Raw genomic sequence first — 17,960 nt, 5'->3', positions numbered from 1 at the left:
ACTGGAGTGCAATGGCATGATCTCAGCTCACTGCAACCTCTACCTCCTGGGTTCAAGTGATTCTCCTGCCTCAGCCTCCCAAGTAGCTGGGATTACAGGCATGCCTAGCTAATTTTGTACTTTTAGTAGACGCGGGGTTTCACCATGTTGGTCAGGCTAGTCTCAAACTCCTTACCTCAGGTTATCCACCTGCCTCAGCCTCCCAGAGTTCTAGGATTACAGTCATGAGCTACTATGCCTGGCCAGAGCTAGTTTTTACATTAGAACTCTGAGTTGTCAGTTTCAGAGATTTGAGTCTATGAAAACATAGTTGATTACAAATAACAATAAGATCTGAATAAAATTATTGTTGCTTTCTACCCATGACTGGTAGTGCAAGATAGTATAAAGTAACTGTTAACCTCTTTAGTAGTGGACATCTTTATTTGAAAGCTCAAATTTGTGAGAGTTACAGTTGTATCAATACTTAAAATTGAGGCTTGTTTGTATGTGTCTTCTTCATAGGTTCCTTGTAATGGCTTCAGTGACATTGAGAACCTTGAGGGACCAGAGATTTTTTTTGAGGATGAACTGGTGTGTATCCTAAATATGGAAGGAAGGTAAGCCATAGCTTTAGTAGGGATTTGTTTGTTTTAATAACTCCAGAGTAAACAGCTGTAATTTTCGTGTGGCTAAACCCTATAATATGTGATTCCAAATATTTCACATCTTGCCATAGTTACAGTTTTGAAAAGTTCTGCGTATTATTAGGTAGATACACCAAGACAATTGACATATAAAGAAACCTTACAAAAATCCTTTTGGAAAGAAAATGGAATTAATGTTTAGCACTACTACAGGTCACATACTGTGCTCCGGACCCTTGTATCTTTTGTGGTGGTTAGAAATCTTCTGGTAATAGAAATCATCTTTCCTTCGTTATTACCTCTCCACTTAGTACTACCACATTTGCCTATCATGAAATCAATCTTTTAGTTTAAAAATAATAATAATTTCTTAGGCATGTCAATTTAATGGACGATTATTTTACAATTTCTGAATTGTGTTACAAAATAATCTTGCTTTGGTCTTTGAACACTGTAGATCTTTGAGTGAGTCCTTCTTTTATCTTCCAGTCAAAAAACTGTGTTATTAGGGACTCAGGCGAGCCTATCAAGAAGAACCCCTTATCTCTTGGTTTTTGCTTAAAATTTCTTACACCTTTTATTATCTGCTGTGAAGGTTAATTTCCAGTTTTTACCTGGAAGATGACTGGGCAGCCAGCCTAACTTGCCTGTGGAAAAGACTCTCTGCTGTAAAAGTTCTGAAACCTTTCTAGTGATGGCAGATGAGAATGCTAGTTTAACAACTTCCTTAAAAGGAGTCTTTGTGAAATATCTCACAAACAAGGCATAAAATATTCCTGGGTTTTGTTTTTTGGGTTTTGGTTTTTTTTTTTTGAGATGGAGTCTCACTCTGTAGCCCAGGCTGGAGTGCAGTGGCACAATCTCGGCTCACTGCAACCTCCACCTCCCGGGTTCAAGTGATTCTTCTGCCTCAGCCTCCCTAGTAGCTGGGACTACAGGTGCCCGCCACCATGCCTGGCTAATTTTTGTATTTTTAGTAGAGACAGGATTTCACTATGTTGGCTTGGCTGGTCTCAAACTCCTGACCTCATGATCCACCTACCTCGGCCTCCCAAAGTGCTGGGATTACAGGCATGACCCACTGTGCCCAGCTTCTGTTGTTTTTTAAAGTGGATTTAGGAGAGAAATATCTATCAGTGGAACAACTGTGGGTAGAGGTAAGATGTGTCACTATTCTAGGCCTTGGATGAGTTCAGATGCAGAGGTCATTTTTCCGTTTCTATTTTGGTTTATCTATAAATGAATTGAAGTATGATCTAGTAGTAGTCAGTATGGTGCAGTCTTAAAAATAAAGGCTGACTTGTGTGTTTTCCCATGTGCGTATATATTTTTAAATACATAAATAGGATCTCGTATATACTTTGTTGGTTGTTGTGGTTTGATGTTTAGTACAGACTTGGTTTTTTCTTATTTATGCTGTTTCCTTTTTCCTCCCCATTCCCTCTGTTTACATTGGCCTTTCCTGCCCCCACCTCTGTAATTCTTGGTACCAGCCAGGTTGCATTCTTCATGCTGACAGACAGTGATGAGTTTGGGGAAGGATCATTATTGCCCAAAATTGGGATCATGTAATAGGTACCTTTCCGTATTGTTTTTTCTCATTCAATAGTACCTTATGGAAATCCATTCTCATCAACTGGTGAAGCATCAGAATCACTTTCGTTAATGTCTACTTACTCTTTTGTGGCATGTTACATACTTTTATTTATTTATTTTTATTTTTATTATTTTGAGATGAAGTTTTGCTCTTGTTGCCCAGGTTGGAGTGCAGTGGGGCGATCTTGGCTGACTGCAACTTCCGCCTCCCAGGTCCAAGCAGTTCTCCTGCTTCAGCCTCCTAAGTAGCTGGGATTACAGGTGCCTGCCACCACACCCAGCTAATGTTACATTTTTAGTAGAGACGGGGTTTCACCATGTTGGTCAGACTGGTCTCAAACTCCTGACTTCAGGTGATCTGCCCACTTCAGCCTCCCAAAGTGCTGAGATTACAGATGTGACCCACTGAGGCCGACCTACATAATTTATTTAACCATTTTCCTACAGGTGGACCACCATTTTCTTTTCCATTTTGTGTCACTGTGAGGAGTGATGTTTCCAGGCAGTAGAGTCTTCAGAATGGGTTTCCCAGGTCAGACTACATGGTGTTATTGAAAGGCATAAAATAGATAGCATGTTCTGGAACGTGAAGACTTACTATCAAAAAAAATGTCAGTTCTCCCCAAATTAACATATAAACCTAGTGTCATCCAATTATGATTCAAACAAAGTGTTTTTTGAGGGGTGGTGAGCAGGGGGAGTTGTTTTTTTTTTTTTTTCATTTGGATGTCGCAAAATATATACAGAAGACTAAATTCGCAAGAAGAACCAGAAAAAATTTTTTTAGTAATCGTAATAGGAAACTTGCACCACTAAGATATTAGGACATCTTATAAAGCTACTTATAATCCAAACAATACAGTGATTAAATAAAAAGAGCTGCATCAGTAGCAGAGGATAACTGACAAACGCATCCCGGAATAAAAGATAATATATTTAAACTCTGAGGGAAAAAAGCGGATTTTTAAAGAAACGGTACCGGACATAACTGAATATTCATCTGGAAGAAAGGAAAACGTGCATCCTATGCAAAATTTTCCCAAAGGATTAAACAACTTAAACACAGTGAACATTCCTCCAGAAAACAGGAGACTTTGTGTAGTCTGGGGAGACCGCCTTAACCAAGAGTGACAGTGCAGAGGCAATGACAGAGCAGATGGCCAAAGAGACCATGACCCAAGGCAGTAGAACTCAAGAGAAATTGAAATATGTACAAAGGTTAGGAGGATGGCATTCACAGAAGAACAAGTCCAAACAGCTAACAATCATGGAAAAACCTTTTAATTCACTATTCAAAAAGTGTTAAATAAAACAGCAATGAAATGCTGCTGTTTTATGTATCAGATTCACAAAAAACACGAAAATGCATAGCCAGTAAAGACGAATATTGTTACAGTCTTTAGAAATAAATACAAATAGATTACCCTTTAGCCCAACACGTGTCTTTTGAGCTTAAAATAGGATTGTTGGTTTGTTTTAGAAATAGAGTCTCACTATCACCCAGGCTGGAATGCTGTGATGCAATCATAGCTTACTGCAGACTCAGACCCCTGGGCTCAAGTGAAGTGATCCTCCTGCCTCAGCCTCCGGACTAGCTAGGACTACAGGCATGTGCCCCCGCACCTGGCTAATTTTTTCTATTTTTTGTATAGATAGAGTCTTGCTTTGTTTCCCAGGCAGGTATTAAACTCCAGGCCTGAGATTTTTCCCGGCCAGGCACAGTGGCTTATGCCTGTAATCACAGCATTTTGGGAGGCTGAGGTGGGTTGATCATTTGATGTTAGGAGTTCAAGACCAGCCTGTCCAACATGGTGAGACCCTGTTTCTACTAAAAATACAAAAATTAGCAGGGCATGGTGGTGCACGCCTGTAATCCCAGCTGCTTAGGAGGATGAGACCGGAGAATTGCTTGAATCTGGGAGGCCGAGGTTGCAGTACAGTGAGATTCCACCACTGCACTCCAGCCTCAGTGACAGTGAGACTGTGTCTCAAAAAAGAAGAAAAAAAGATCCTCTTGCCTTGGCCTCCCAGTGTGCTGGGATTACAAGTGTGAGCCCCCACGTCCAGCCTTGTTTGTTTTTGGAGACAGGGTTTCACCCTGTTGTCCAGGCTGGAGTACAGTGATGCAGTCATGGTTCACTGTAACCTTGAACTCCTGGGTTCAAGGGATCCTCCGGCCTCAGACTCCTGAGTAGCTGGGACTACGGGCATGTGCCACCATGCCTGGCTAATTTTATTTTATTTTTTTTGAGATGGTGTTTCACTCTTGTTGCCCAGGCTGGAGTGCAATGGCATGATCTTGGCTCACTGCAACCTCCCCCTCCTGGGTTCAAGCAATTCTCCTGCCTCAGCCTCCCGAGTAGCTGGGGTTATAGGCAACCACCACCACACCTGGCTAATTTTTTGAATTTTTAGTGGAGATGGAGTTTCACCATGTTGGCCAAGCTGGTCTCGATTTCCTGACCTGCCTTGGCCTCCCAAAGTGCTGGGATTACAGGCATGAGCCACCGCACCTGGCTGCTAATTTTTATTTGATAGAGACAGTGTCTCACTATGTTACTCAAGCTAGTCTTGAACTCTTGGCTTCAAGTGATCTTCCCACCTTGGCCTTCCAAAGTACTGGGACTATAAGTGCAAGCCAACAAACAAATAAGGTTTTTTAAAATGATAGAATACCTTACATTTTAAAATATTTTGGGATGCCAGTTTTCATGTAAGATCCTGTTTGTATTCATTCCTGGCAAATGCTTATGGTTTGGATATGGAAAGCATGGGAAGGAAGAAGTGTGGTTTCCATAAATGCTAAAGCATCAGCACGAAATCAGTTTTTGTTTATGATGTGCTATGTGGTCTTAAAAAAGAGTATGCCTAGGCCGGGTGTGGTGGCTCACTTCTGTAATCCTAGCACTCTGGGAGGCTGAGGGAGGCGACTCACGATGTCAGGAGTTCAAGAGCAGCCAACATGAAACCCCATCTCTACTAAAAATACAAAAAATTAGCCAGGCATGGTAGCAGGTGCCCGTAATCCCAGCTACTATAGAGTCTGATGCAAGAGAATCACTTGAACCCTGGAGGTGGAGGTTGCAATGAGCTGAGATTGTGCCACTGCACTCCAGCCTGGGCAACAGAGTGAGACTTTGTCATTCATTAATAAATAAATAAATAAGGGCATACATTGTACCCAAGAAAGGTGTCCCAGAATGACCAATACTGAGACATATTTTCATAAAATTGCTGGATTTTAAAGACAGGAAAGTCCTTTGAGCATCCAAGCAAAAAAGATAAAGTCATTTATAAGGAAAAGAAAATGAGAATATCATCAGACTTTTCAACAGAATTTTTTATGCCAAAGGAAAAAATAACTTATTTAAGATGCTCAAGGATCTAAGGAAAATGTCAGCCAAGGATTTTTATATCCAGCCAAACTGACTTCCAGATATGAAGACTGCACACAAACTTAACAACTTACAAGAATCAGTGACTTTTCAGTCCTTCCTGACAGACCTCTTGGAAAATGAACTTCAAATGACCAAACCCCTATACTCCCCGCCAAAAAACCCAGAGAAACACTAATGTAAGGACTGATAGTGAGTACTAAATATGTATTTATTTGTAGATTTAAATTCAAATGAGGATTCTAAAGGAGAAAGTATTGCATGTGTAATGGCTTTAAGATATGTCAGTGTAGATACAATGCACCTGTTTAAAAAAAAATGAATGGACAGTGGGGGAGAACATATGCAGAATATTTAGCTGTTTTCAGTAATCATAAAAGTGATGAGTAACCCCAGCACTTTGGGAGGCTGAGGTGGGCGGATCATGAGGTCAGGAGATCAAGACCATCCTAGCCAACATGAAATCCCATCTCCACTGAAAATACATAAAAAAAAAAAAATTAGATGTGGTGGTGCGTGCCTGTAATCCCAGCTACTTGGGAGGCTGAGGCAGGAGAATCACTTGAATCCAGGAGGCAGAGATTGCAGTGAGCCAAGGTCGCACCACTGCACAGTAAGACTCCGTTTAAAAAAAAAAAGTGATGAGAACGTTTGTCTTGTTATTCTGAGGCTGGTGTGTGTGTATGAGAGAGAGAGATGGAGGGATGTAAATGAATAACAGCATGATATTCTAATTTTATCACCTGTGATATCCTGGAGAAGCAGAAGTCTGGAATAAAGAAGACATAGATATAAGATAGAATAAGGTCAGATCCATATATTTTTGAATTGGAAGTGTCAGTATGAACTAAAAAATTATTTTATATTTAAATACATGTAGGTGTATGGAAGCGCATGTACATATGTACATGTACACACATGTGCACATCCACACTAGGCTTCCTAGGTCTGTTCCTGAAAAGATCTAGAAACAATAACCAACCTAGTGGAATTGATCTTTCTTGGTATCCAGATTGTCATCTTGATACAACATTTTCCACATAAGGAGCCAGGAGAAAGACTGATTCTATGTCCAATGCAAGGATTTTAAAAGATGAGCCTGGAGCATCCTGGAAACCTAACCAGATAGTAAGAAAACTGACACCGCTTTATGTCGGAAGTATTGAGGAACCCACATGAGGCCTCCAGTGGCCAAAGATGTGACAATTTGAACATCAGTGTGGGTAATAACCGGAATGGATTGAAATGCATCGAATATGCTTGGTTCTATGAGTTCATAATAATACTAAAAACAATTAATTGGTTACCTTTGAAGGATAAATAGAAATTTGCATCATTATTTTGAAAAATTGTAAATAGAAGATGTGAGCATTTATCCTGATTTTTCCATGTATTATACCATGGGGGATCAAATAATAGACAGCAGGAGGCTTCTCCTTACAGAATTATCCCAGCTAATAAATTAAGAAGGGATGGTTGAATTCTAATATGGCCACTTTGTAACCTTGAATGAATTAACAGATCGCATTGAGTAGCAGTGCTGCTGACATCACAAAAGGACACGCAGGCATTATTGCCTCCTGATGGGAGAATGCACTACCTTCTGTGAAGTTGTCTTGCTAAATTAATGGAATCTGTACCTGACCGAGCCTCTACATCCGATTTACAGGAGACCAAAACATAGAAGAACATGTTAATCTACATCATGTGGGTGGGTACAGCCAGCAGATTCCAGATGATGGGAAACTGCAGGTCAAACAACCCAGGTTCTTCAAAAAAATACAAGGGGGAAGAAAGATGGAGGGGGATCCTGTAGATTAAGAGATTTAAAAGGCATGAAAGCAGACTCGCCTGTTGAAGGATGCATATTTCATGGTAATACTAAAGAGAAAAGAAAGTGATGACTATAGAGGTGAGGTTTGTGATTATTGTTGAGAGGCCCCGGAGGGCTTTTTGGCTGTTTGCAAAGTTTTCTTTCTTGGCAAGAGTGGTAGATCCAGGAGTGTGCCTTGTAATGATTCATTAAGCTGCTTGTTTGTTTCACCACAATTTTCTAGATAGATGTATTTTACAACTCAAAGGTTAAAAAGTAGATAACACATAGATCACTCTGCAGGTTTTCATTGACCTCCCTGAAGATTGGCAGGTTGTTTGTTTCTTCATGAAGTCAGCCAGATAAGTTTCATCACTGTGTCTTTCCTGCTTGTTATAATCCCCATATATATTTGGGATATGTGATGAGGAATTTTACTCAACGAGTTTTATGGAACATCTACCATGTGCCAGACACCATTCTAGGCACTAGGGATACAGCAATGAACAACACGCAAAACAGTCCCTGCCTTCATGGGCTTATACTGTTAAGTGGGGAAGCTAGGCGCTAAGAAAAATAAGAAATTGATTATATTAGAAAATGAAAAGTGCCATAGAGAAATATAATCAGGGAAGAAGGCAGAGGAATGGTAAGGGGGTGCCGTTTAAAATAAGGTAGGGGGCCTTACTCAAGGGGACATTTGAGTTGAAGCCTAGGAGGAGGTGAGAACAGACTGCAGATCTCCAGAATATTCCAGGCAGAAGGAACAGGTCACTAAGGTGAGGACCTGCCAGACAGAGTAAAGGAACAGTTGGAATGCGTCGGTGGCGGGACTGAGCGGGAGTGGTAGGAATTGGGATCAGAGAGGTAATGGGGTGAGAGTTCAAGAGACCTTTTAGGTCCTCATTAGGTTCATGGAGCAAGGTGGGAAACCTCTGGAGACTTGGAGTCGACGATTGGGTGACATGACTGGACGTGTTACTGGAGTGCTCTGGCTGCCATATGGAGGATAGACTGGGAGGGGCCAGGTCCGAAGTGGGAAGCTGAGGTAGGAGGATGTTGCTGCAACACAGAGAAACGCTGATGGGGAAGAGTGCACATTTTGGATGTATTTTGAAGATAATATTGGTAGCATTGGCTGACAGGTCTTGAGTGTGGCTTATGAGAGAAAGCAAGGCATCCAGTATGACTCACAGGTTTTTGGCCTCACTAGAATGATGGAGAGGCCTTGATCTGAGATGAGGGTGACTCTGGGAGGGGAAAAAAGATTAAGGGGCTCAGCTATCTGAGTGGGATGTAGAGTAGATAGATGGTAGTTGATACACAGGTCTGGAGTTCAAGAGAGAACTCTGGTCTGGAAAATAAATTAGGAGTTTTCATAATATGTGAAACCATGAGACAAGGTGAACTCACCATGGTAGTGAGTGCAGAGAAGGCAGCAGCCCCGGCCCAAGCAGGGGGACCAGCAAAGGGTTCTAGATGCCTCCCCATCTTCGGAACCTCCCCCAGCTCAATTCCTTTTTCAGGCTGCTCTTCCATTTCCTTTACAGGCAAGAAAATCTGAAGCCAGACAGATAACTGTTTCTCAGATTTCAGTACACTAATTTAGTATTATATTACAATTCAAAGACTGTGCTATTTACTTCCATTATAATAAGTATTATAAGATAATGAACCAATTATATTTTTCTTGTTAAGCAAACTACATGGTATGTTATTGTAAAGTAAAAAATAGATAACTGAAAGTTTTTCAAATCTTAATTCTTACTGACTTGTTCGTTTCCAGAAAAGCTTTGACCTGGAAGTACTACGCAAAGAAAATTCTTTACTACCTGCGGCAACAGAAAATTTTAAATAATCTTAAGGCCTTTCTTCAGCAGCCAGATGACTATGAGTCATATCTTGAAGGTGGGTCGTTTTCCATATATGTGGACAGTAGTATTTCCATAGGTAACATCAGTTTTTTTAAGACCAGCAGAGGGAATTGTCGTGTTCCTTCTGGTAAAGCAGTGGAAAAGTTAATCATGTTGTGTAGGCTTCTACAGGTTGTATTATGAGGTCTGACCGATGAGGTAGTTAAAACTATTAAAGTTAAAGCTAAGATTTTTTCTGTTTTTTAAAGATGCGTCAATGGCTTAAAGAGTGAGATTGACACTTTACTAATGAAGTAAATTCCTGTTTTTCTGAGCTTTAAGGCATTATTTCCAAATCAGAAGTAAATGTATCCAATTTTGTCTCCCTGTGACCTTGAGTAAATCCCTTAACCTCTCTGGTTGGAGTTTTATTGAGATCAAAATGTTCTTGGGCATCTGTGAGTCTCCTTGTCCATAAGGAGAAGTGAGAAGGAAGAAGTTGGGTGGACAGACAGGATGAAAGGAGTATCTTTTTGTTCTTATTAAGTTGAAAGGAACAAAGTACGACTTCCATTTTTTAAAAAAAACGATTTTGAATTCTTACAGTATTATACAAACATTCCCATAAATTATGGTTATAAAATATAAATATGACTGGTTGTTTACCTTTATTCCCTACTTCTGGTGATTTACCTGATTGTTGATTTTTTTTCCATTCTAGTGTCTCTCATAGTCATGTTCCCATTCTATTACTATTCCTTTTTCTAAAATTATTTATTTATTTTTAGGGACGGGGTCTTGCTATGTCACCTATGCTAGGTTCAAACTCCTGTGCTCAAGTGCCACCACATCTGGCTGGCCTCCATAACTAGTCTCATGCAGTCTTTGGCTACCTCTCCCAGCAACAACTTTCTGAGTAATACTTGCTTTCATGAACATTACCCCCTCTTCCCTCCAAGTCAGCCAAAATATCAGTGCCAGCCTAATTAGAAACCTATGTTTTCACCACTGCATGTGAAACCTGCAGTTCAGGCAGCTGATTTTCCTTTTGTATTAAACCTCTACCTGCTTTTCAGTGTCCTGCATAATCTGGTTCAGACCTTTAGCTCTGTACTCTCCAGGATGTCCCATTTGCTCCAGCCAGGCCATTGTCTAGACTGGTAAATCACAGATACACCTGGCTTCACTTCCTCATTCATGATGTCCCTCCTCCTCATAATCCCTCTTGAAAATCCTGCTCCCTCTCCATAATTCGCTCAAGCCTCACTTTCATTAAATTTCCACTGACTACTTGGCGATTTTACTCGCCTCAGAGCTACAGTAGCCTTTAATGGTTAACTGTCTTGCATTGTTTCTGTTTGCTGTGTATATGTTTTGTTTCTGTAACTAGTCCCTAAGCTTCCTATGTTGTGTCCTTTTGTTAGGATCACTGTATACCCCACAATGCTTAGTGTAAATGCTTACCAAGTATATGAAAACCTAGTATCATCCAAAAGGAAATGAAACATCTGTTTCAGTTGATTAAAATAAATTCTCACCACCCTAGAATCCCCTCATTTGTATACTGGAGTTGAGAAACATCCTATCTTCTGTTTATTTCACAGTTAAGAATAGTGTATTTTTTTGTAGTTTATATATGAAAACAAATACTGCTTTTTCATTTTCTAAATACAAAGTTATAATTTTCAAATAACACTTCCACATCAGTATCCTAAGCATTGGGAAGCCATTGGAAGTTGTTTACTAGTTGAGTGAATGACGGATTCCTCTCCAGGGTTCTGATCCTTGGTGACTGACTAGAATAATGCTCTTACCATTGAAGAAGTCTGGGAATCATAGCATTAGGAAGGAAAGGACTTCAGAAATGTGCAGCATAAATTCCTTCAGCCTCCAGGTAGGGAATCTGGGACCTACAGAGGCCGAGGAGCCAGTCCTTGGCTGGTGGTAACACTGGGACTGAGGGTTGAGGTCTCCTGACACCCGTTCAACTGCTTTCAGCTCCATGGACCATTGGTAAGGAGGTCCAGGTTCTGAGCTGGTCTGAGATCTCTTGAATTTAAGATGACTCAAGAGTTTCCCAAGTCACAGTGTCCTTACTCAAATGATGTTGTTAGCCTTTCAGTCTCCAGTTCCAAAATTACCTAACGCTGTGAAGAGGAGTGATTCTTAAGAGACTGTCTGCAGTGTGCTCTGTACAGCTTTTCAGCTGTCGGTTCCCTGAGCATAACAGGTTATCTCATTGGAAAATAGGGTAATCTCCTGAGTCCATTTACTGTTCACCCTTAAGAAGTGTAATTTGTTGAAATGTCACATCTGTCATGGAGGGCTTTCAACTTGGTTTTTTTTTTGTTCTTGTTGTTGTTGTTGTTGTTGTGTTTTAAAGGAACTGCCTTATAATATTGAGTTTTCAGAGTTGTTGGATTTTGAACCTGTAAGAGCCGGGGAGAGAGAAATAGCTTGAAAAGACCTCCTTGATGTCATTTACTTCTCTTTGTAATAGAATATGAGACTGCATCACATATCATGCAGTTTTTTAGTCCATGACCTCTGAGAGAAGTTTTGTTTATGTATTTATTTTTTAAAGCGTAAGCTCCTTTCTTAGGAAAATGTGTTGCTCCTTCTCAGTGTATTAGCAGCAAGACCTGTGGCCAAAACACAAAGCTTATCCAATGGGATGTTGTAAAGAGCCATGTCCCAGGATGTCCAAGGTCAAATGCTGAATTAGTAAGAGTAACAAGAATTTATTTGTTATTTATTTTGTTTATAAATAAAATAAATATTTTGTTTTTTTACAGGTGCTGTATATATTGACCAGTACTGCAATCCCCTCTCCGACATCAGCCTCAAAGACATCCAGGCCCAAATTGACAGCATCGTGGAGCTTGTTTGCAAAACCCTCCGGGGCATAAACTGCCGCCACCCCAGCTTGGGCTTCAAGGCAGGTGTGGCATTGCTTTGGATCCAGCTGTATTTACAAAAGAAAACTGAGGGAAATTGGTTGATTTGAGAGATTTGTTAGTGTGCTCCCATTATGTCATGAAAAAGTGATAAAGTGATGTGACCATATGTTTACCTGGTTGAAGTGTTGAACCTACAGCACTTCAAATACATGCTGTCTTCTGCTTCCTAGGTTGGCAACACTTGATTAATATTGCTAGGCCATTGCCAGTATCTTCGTGTTGTGAGTTGTTTGGGGCACCTGTCAGAGCCTTATTTGTGCATGGGTCCCAGGGTAGATCTCTCTGTTTCAGGTGAATCATCCATGATAATGGAAATAGAACTCCAGAGCCAGGTGCTGGATGCCATGAACTATGTCCTTTATGACCAACTGAAGTTCAAGGGGAATCGAATGGATTACTATAATGCCCTAAATTTATACATGCATCAGGTAAATATTGGTACAGTAACATACGGGTATAGTCATATGGGTATAGTAATATATTTTTTTTCTGTTTTTAGAGACAGGGTCTTGCTCTGTTGCTCAGGCTGGAATGCAGTGGCATGATCATAGCTTACTCCAGCCTCAAACTCCTGGGCTCAAGCGATCCTGCAGCCTCAGCCTCCCGAGTAGCTAGGACTACATGACACCATGCCCAGCTACTTTTTTTTTTTTTTAGAGACAAGGTCTTGCTATGTTGCCTAGCCTGGTCTCAAACTCCTGGCCTCAAGTGATCCTCCCACCATGGCCTCCCAAAACGCTGGGATTATAGGTGTGAGCCACTGTGCTCATCCTATATGTGTTTCTTAAGCTTTTCTCTGATAGACCATACATTCTTCAGGGCCAGTGCTATATTTTCCATCTCTGAGTGCTCATTGAAACTTACTTTTCCTTCTGCTGTAAGGATACTGTTGTGGAGTTTATCTGTTTCCTCATGAGCAGTCTCTGTATGTAAACCCTTGAGATAAATTTTTGACTAAAAATAGATATTTCTCTGACTGGTCAGTTTGTATCTCGTGAACACTAAACTGTGAAACCAATCAGTCTCCTCTTTTTGCACTGGCCTCTAGCCAGTTGGGGGAACCTGTGACCCAGCTGTGTCAGGTTTCCATGTTATATTTTTTACTTGCTTTCTGCCTAGCTCCATTTTCATATTTATTTTGTTGTCCTATCTGCTACTTTCATTTTATTTTGTTATGTCATACACACTTTCCCTAGAAACAGTCTTAGATTCTTTCTGGAAGGAGGAGGACCTAAATCAGGGCTTGACCAACTTTTTCTGTAAAGGGCCAGGCAGTACATTATTTTAGCTTTGGCCAGTCGCAGTGGCTCACGCCTATAATCCCAGTACTTTGGGAGGCCGAGGTGGGCAGATCACCTGAGGTCAGGAGTTCAAGACCAGCCTGGCCAATGTGATGAAAGGCCATCTCTACTAAAAGTACAAAAAGAATTAGCCAGGCATGGTGGTGGTTGCCTGTAAGCTACTCGGGAGACTGAGGCAGGAGAATCACTTGAACCCAGGAGTCGGAGGTTGCAGTGAGCCGAGATTGTGCCATTGCACTCCAGTCTGGGCGAGACAGAGTGGGACTCCATCTCAAAAAAAAAAAAAAAATTCAGCTTTGAGTGCCATGTGGTCTCTGTTGTTACCTCAAGTTCTGCCTCTGTGGTATAAAAGGAGGCACAGATAATATAAAAACAACTGAGTGTGGCTGTGTCCAACAAAATTGTATATACTGACATTGAAATTTGAATTTCATGTTTTTATATGTCGTGGAATAGTATTGTTTTAACTATTTTTTTAAACATTTAAAAACATAAAAAATTTTCTTACACAGGCTGTACAAAGATAGCTGGTGGGCTGGAATTACCGTGGACCATAGTTTATTGACCCTGACCTAAATAAGTGAAATACTCACTTAAGCCTCAAAAAAGAGCATCATGCCCAATGCACAATAGATGCCTCATGAGAATGTTTATTGAACGAATGAGAACGTTTAGCTCATCCCAGTGAAATAAAAGCATTTTTTTCTGCTTTAGGTTTTGATCCGCAGAACAGGAATCCCAATCAGCATGTCTCTGCTCTATTTGACAATTGCTCGGCAGTTGGGAGTCCCACTGGAGCCTGTCAACTTCCCAAGTCACTTCTTACTAAGGTGGTGCCAAGGCGCAGAAGGGTGAGTATCTGTGACTCTTGATCTGTGGTCTGGAAGATTCAGTCCCTCTGTGCTGAAGGTGTTACCAAACAGGTTAAAAATGGGACTAGGGTGATGTTTTGTTTCCTGGCTGTATCAGTTTCGTATTCTGGTTGTGTTATTAAATTATAACAGTGAAGATGGTACCATCAGGGGAGACTGGGAAAGGGTATTCTGGATCTTTCTGTATTTCTTGAAACTGCATGTGTGAATCTACAGTTATCTCAAAAAGTTTCATTTTAAAAAATAAGACTGACTTCAAGGTCTTTTGTGGTTCTCAGAGTCCCTTTGGTCCAAAGCAGATCAGATCAAAGAGTTCTTAAAGAAATTATTTCTTTTCATTCTTCCATAAAATCTCCCCCTTTGTCCCACATGAGTGGGAGAGGAAGGGAGGGAAAGAAAGTGGGGGAGATTGAACAGGGTGGCCACGTTCCCCTTCAGGCAAGGTCAGTAACTGATGGGAATTTTAGAGATCTGGTAGTATACCGAGTTCTGTTCTGTTCTTTTTTAAACCTCGGGCTCTATAGGGCAGAAAGCTCCTTTTCAGTTATAGTCTAGCTTTTCTGAAAGAAATAGTTCAACAGGTAGGAATATATTTTCATTAAATCTACAATTTAGGGGAAGAGGAAAAAAGTTGTTTACCTATGTCCTGATCTTTGAAACTATGTCTTAATGATTAACTCTGATACCCTTTAATGATGAATTGTGTGGTAGAAAGTACCAGAGCTGTGAAGTCAAACTAGGTTCAAACTTTGCCTTCCTCTGAGGAAGCCTCAGTTTCTCCTTGGTAAAATGGATTAATGTTTTTTATAAAGCAGCTTGGAAGATTAAATTAAATCACCCAGTATATTATACACCCAGGTGTGTTTCTGATGTGACATAGCAAAAAAGTACAATTGGTCTCTGTTCCTATCTCTTAGTTTAAAAAATAAAACATTACATGTTTAGTTGAAGCCTCCCAGGTACTCTTCCTTATCCCTTTCTCCCTCCTTCTCCTCTTGAGAGCTAACCACCAGTTTGAAAATGTTTATTTATTTATTTTTTTTGAGACAGGGTCTGGCTCTGCCACCCAGGCTGGGGTCCATTGGCGCAATCTCGGTTTACTACACCCTCCGTCTCCTGGGCTCAAGCCATCCTCCCACCTCAGCCTCACTAGTAGCTGGGACCACAGGCATGCACCACAACAACCTGGCTAATTGTTTTGTATTTTTTTTTAATAAAGATGGGGTCTTGCCATGTTGCCCAGGCTAGTCTCAAACCCCAGAACTCAAGTGGTCTGCCTGCCTCAGCCTCCCAAAGTGTTGGGATTACAGGCATGAGCCACCGCACCTGGCTGTGCTTGTTATTTCCATGCAAATGTTTATATGGACCACTCTGTTTATTTAGGTTGTCATTACTGGCCTTAAGAAGATTTTATCTTTTTCTTCATCAAGCTAACATCTTGTTAGATTTGTTCTTAGATACCTTTCTTTTCTTTTTTTTTTTTTTCCAGTTGTAAATGGTAATTTTTAAGATTACATTTTCTAAGTATTAATGGTATACAGGCATGTGATTGATATCTAGATACAGCTTTGATCTTCAGTTCCTTGGCTGAATACATCATTAGTACCAATAATTTGTCAGTTCCTGGCTTTTCTCTGTGGATAATCATAGTATCTGTGAATAGTGACAGTTTTGTTTCTTCTTTTTTTGATAACTCCTATATATTTGTTTCTTTTACTTGCATTACTCAGCTAGCTAGATCTTTTTGTACAAAGTTGAATAAAAACAAAGATACCAGGCACCCTTGCCTTGGATATGACTTTAAATGGAATGCTTTTAAAATTTCAGAGCCAGGCACTGTGACGCACGCCTGTAGTCCCAGCTGCTTGGAAGGGTGAGGTAGGAGGATTGACTGAGCCCAGTAGTTCAAGGCCAGCTTGTTTGCCCAGCTTGGGACAGGGTCTCAGAAAAAGAAAACAAAAATTCACCATCAAGCATGATGTTGGGGGCAGTTAGGGATTATGAAAGCTACCATCTAAATTCCTACTTTGCTAACTTTTATTAATAGCTAGGCATTAGATTTTTTTTTTTCAAAATTCTTTTTCTGTGTCTACTTACATGATACGGTTTTTCAGTTTTAGTCTATATGTTTAGAAATAGTTTTTGTTGTAATAGAATTTCCCTTTTTTAACTTTTAAGTTCAGGTGTACATGTGCAGGTTTGCTACATAGGTAAACTTGTGTTATGGGAATTTGTTATACAGATTATTTCATCATTCCGGTATTAAGCCTAGTTCCCCTTAGTTAGTTTTCCTGATCCTCTCCCTCCCCCTACCCTCCAACAGGCCCCAGTGTGTGTTGTTCCCTGCTGGGTCCGTGTGTTCCCATCACTTAGTTCCCACTTAATAAGTGAGAGCGTGCAGTATTTGGTTTTCTGTTCCTGTGTTAGCTTGCTAAGGATGATGGCTCCAGCTCCATCCATGTCCCAGCAAAGGACATGATCTTGTTCTTTTTTGTGGCTGCATAGTATTCCATAGTGTGTATGTACCATATTTTCTTTATCCAGTTTATCACTGATGGGCATTTAGGCTGATTCCGTGTCTTTGCTATTGTGGATAGTGCTGCAGGGAACATACGTGTGCGTGTGTCTTTATAACAGAATGACTTATATTCCTTTGGCTATATACCTGGTAATGGGATTGCTGGGTCAAATGGTTTAGCCATATTCAGGCCTTTGAGGAATCACCACAACTCTCTTCCACAATGGTTGAACTAATACACACTCTCACCAACAGCGTATAAGCATTCCTTTTTCTCCACAACCTCCCCAGCATCTGTTACAAAATAGATTTTTTCATGTTCAGCTTCCATTGTTGTGGCACATCTAACTTAGTCACATATTTGTAAAATACATTGCTGCATTTGATTTACTCATGTTTTACCCAGGATTTTTGCATTTATGGTAGCTCTTAAATGATCTTGGCCTAGAAATTTTTGTATATTTGTCTTTAAGAAGTCCTGGCCTCATTAAAAGAATTGAAGAGTTCCTTGTTTCTAGAACATTTATATATATATTTTTTGTCCTTTCCTCATAGGTTTATTTATTTCATTTTTATTTTTTTGAGATGGAGGCTCACTCTGTTGCTGAGGCTGGAGTGCAGTGGTGCGATCTCAGCTCACTGCAACCTCCGCCTCCTGGGCTCAAGCAATCTTCCTGCTTCAGCCTCCCAAGTAGCTCGGATTAAAGTCACTCACCACCACGCCTGGCTAATTTTTGTATTTTTAGTAGAGATTGGGTTTTGCCATGTTGGCCAGGCTGGTCTCAAACCCCTGGCCTCAGGTGATCAGCCCACCTCGGCCTCCCAAAGTACTGGGATTACAGGCGTGAGCCACCATACCCAGACATATAATTCTTACATCCTTGCTAAGGGTAGGTTATATGTGACTCAAGGAACAAATTCGATTGGACTTTTTTAGCAGCCAAGAAAAGGAATATGCTACATAATTTATAGTGGGCATGAGATCAAGATGAAACAATAGCTCATAAGAAACACAAGTATCCCTGA

The 17,960-nt window shown here is 40.5% G+C and overlaps 1 protein-coding gene across 3 annotated transcripts in view; it reads left to right on the top strand.

Annotated features, from left to right (window-relative positions):
* Positions 1 to 17,960, top strand: part of FBXO21 (F-box protein 21) — a 45,333-nt gene that overhangs the window by 3,372 nt on the left and 24,001 nt on the right. For all 3 annotated transcript variants that reach the window (XM_017529538.2, XM_017529539.2, XM_037738916.1), the window contains exons 3-7: positions 505 to 599; positions 9,217 to 9,338; positions 12,079 to 12,225; positions 12,535 to 12,671; positions 14,259 to 14,395. In XM_017529538.2, coding sequence (XP_017385027.1) covers positions 505 to 599; positions 9,217 to 9,338; positions 12,079 to 12,225; positions 12,535 to 12,671; positions 14,259 to 14,395 — 638 coding nt within the window. The remainder of the gene's footprint in view (positions 1 to 504; positions 600 to 9,216; positions 9,339 to 12,078; positions 12,226 to 12,534; positions 12,672 to 14,258; positions 14,396 to 17,960) is intronic.

This window comes from Cebus imitator, unplaced genomic scaffold, assembly GCF_001604975.1.
Source record: "Cebus imitator isolate Cc_AM_T3 unplaced genomic scaffold, Cebus_imitator-1.0 Scaffold59, whole genome shotgun sequence".
NCBI classification, from domain to species: Eukaryota; Metazoa; Chordata; class Mammalia; order Primates; family Cebidae; genus Cebus; species Cebus imitator.
This window is presented reverse-complemented; position numbering and strand designations above follow the sequence as displayed.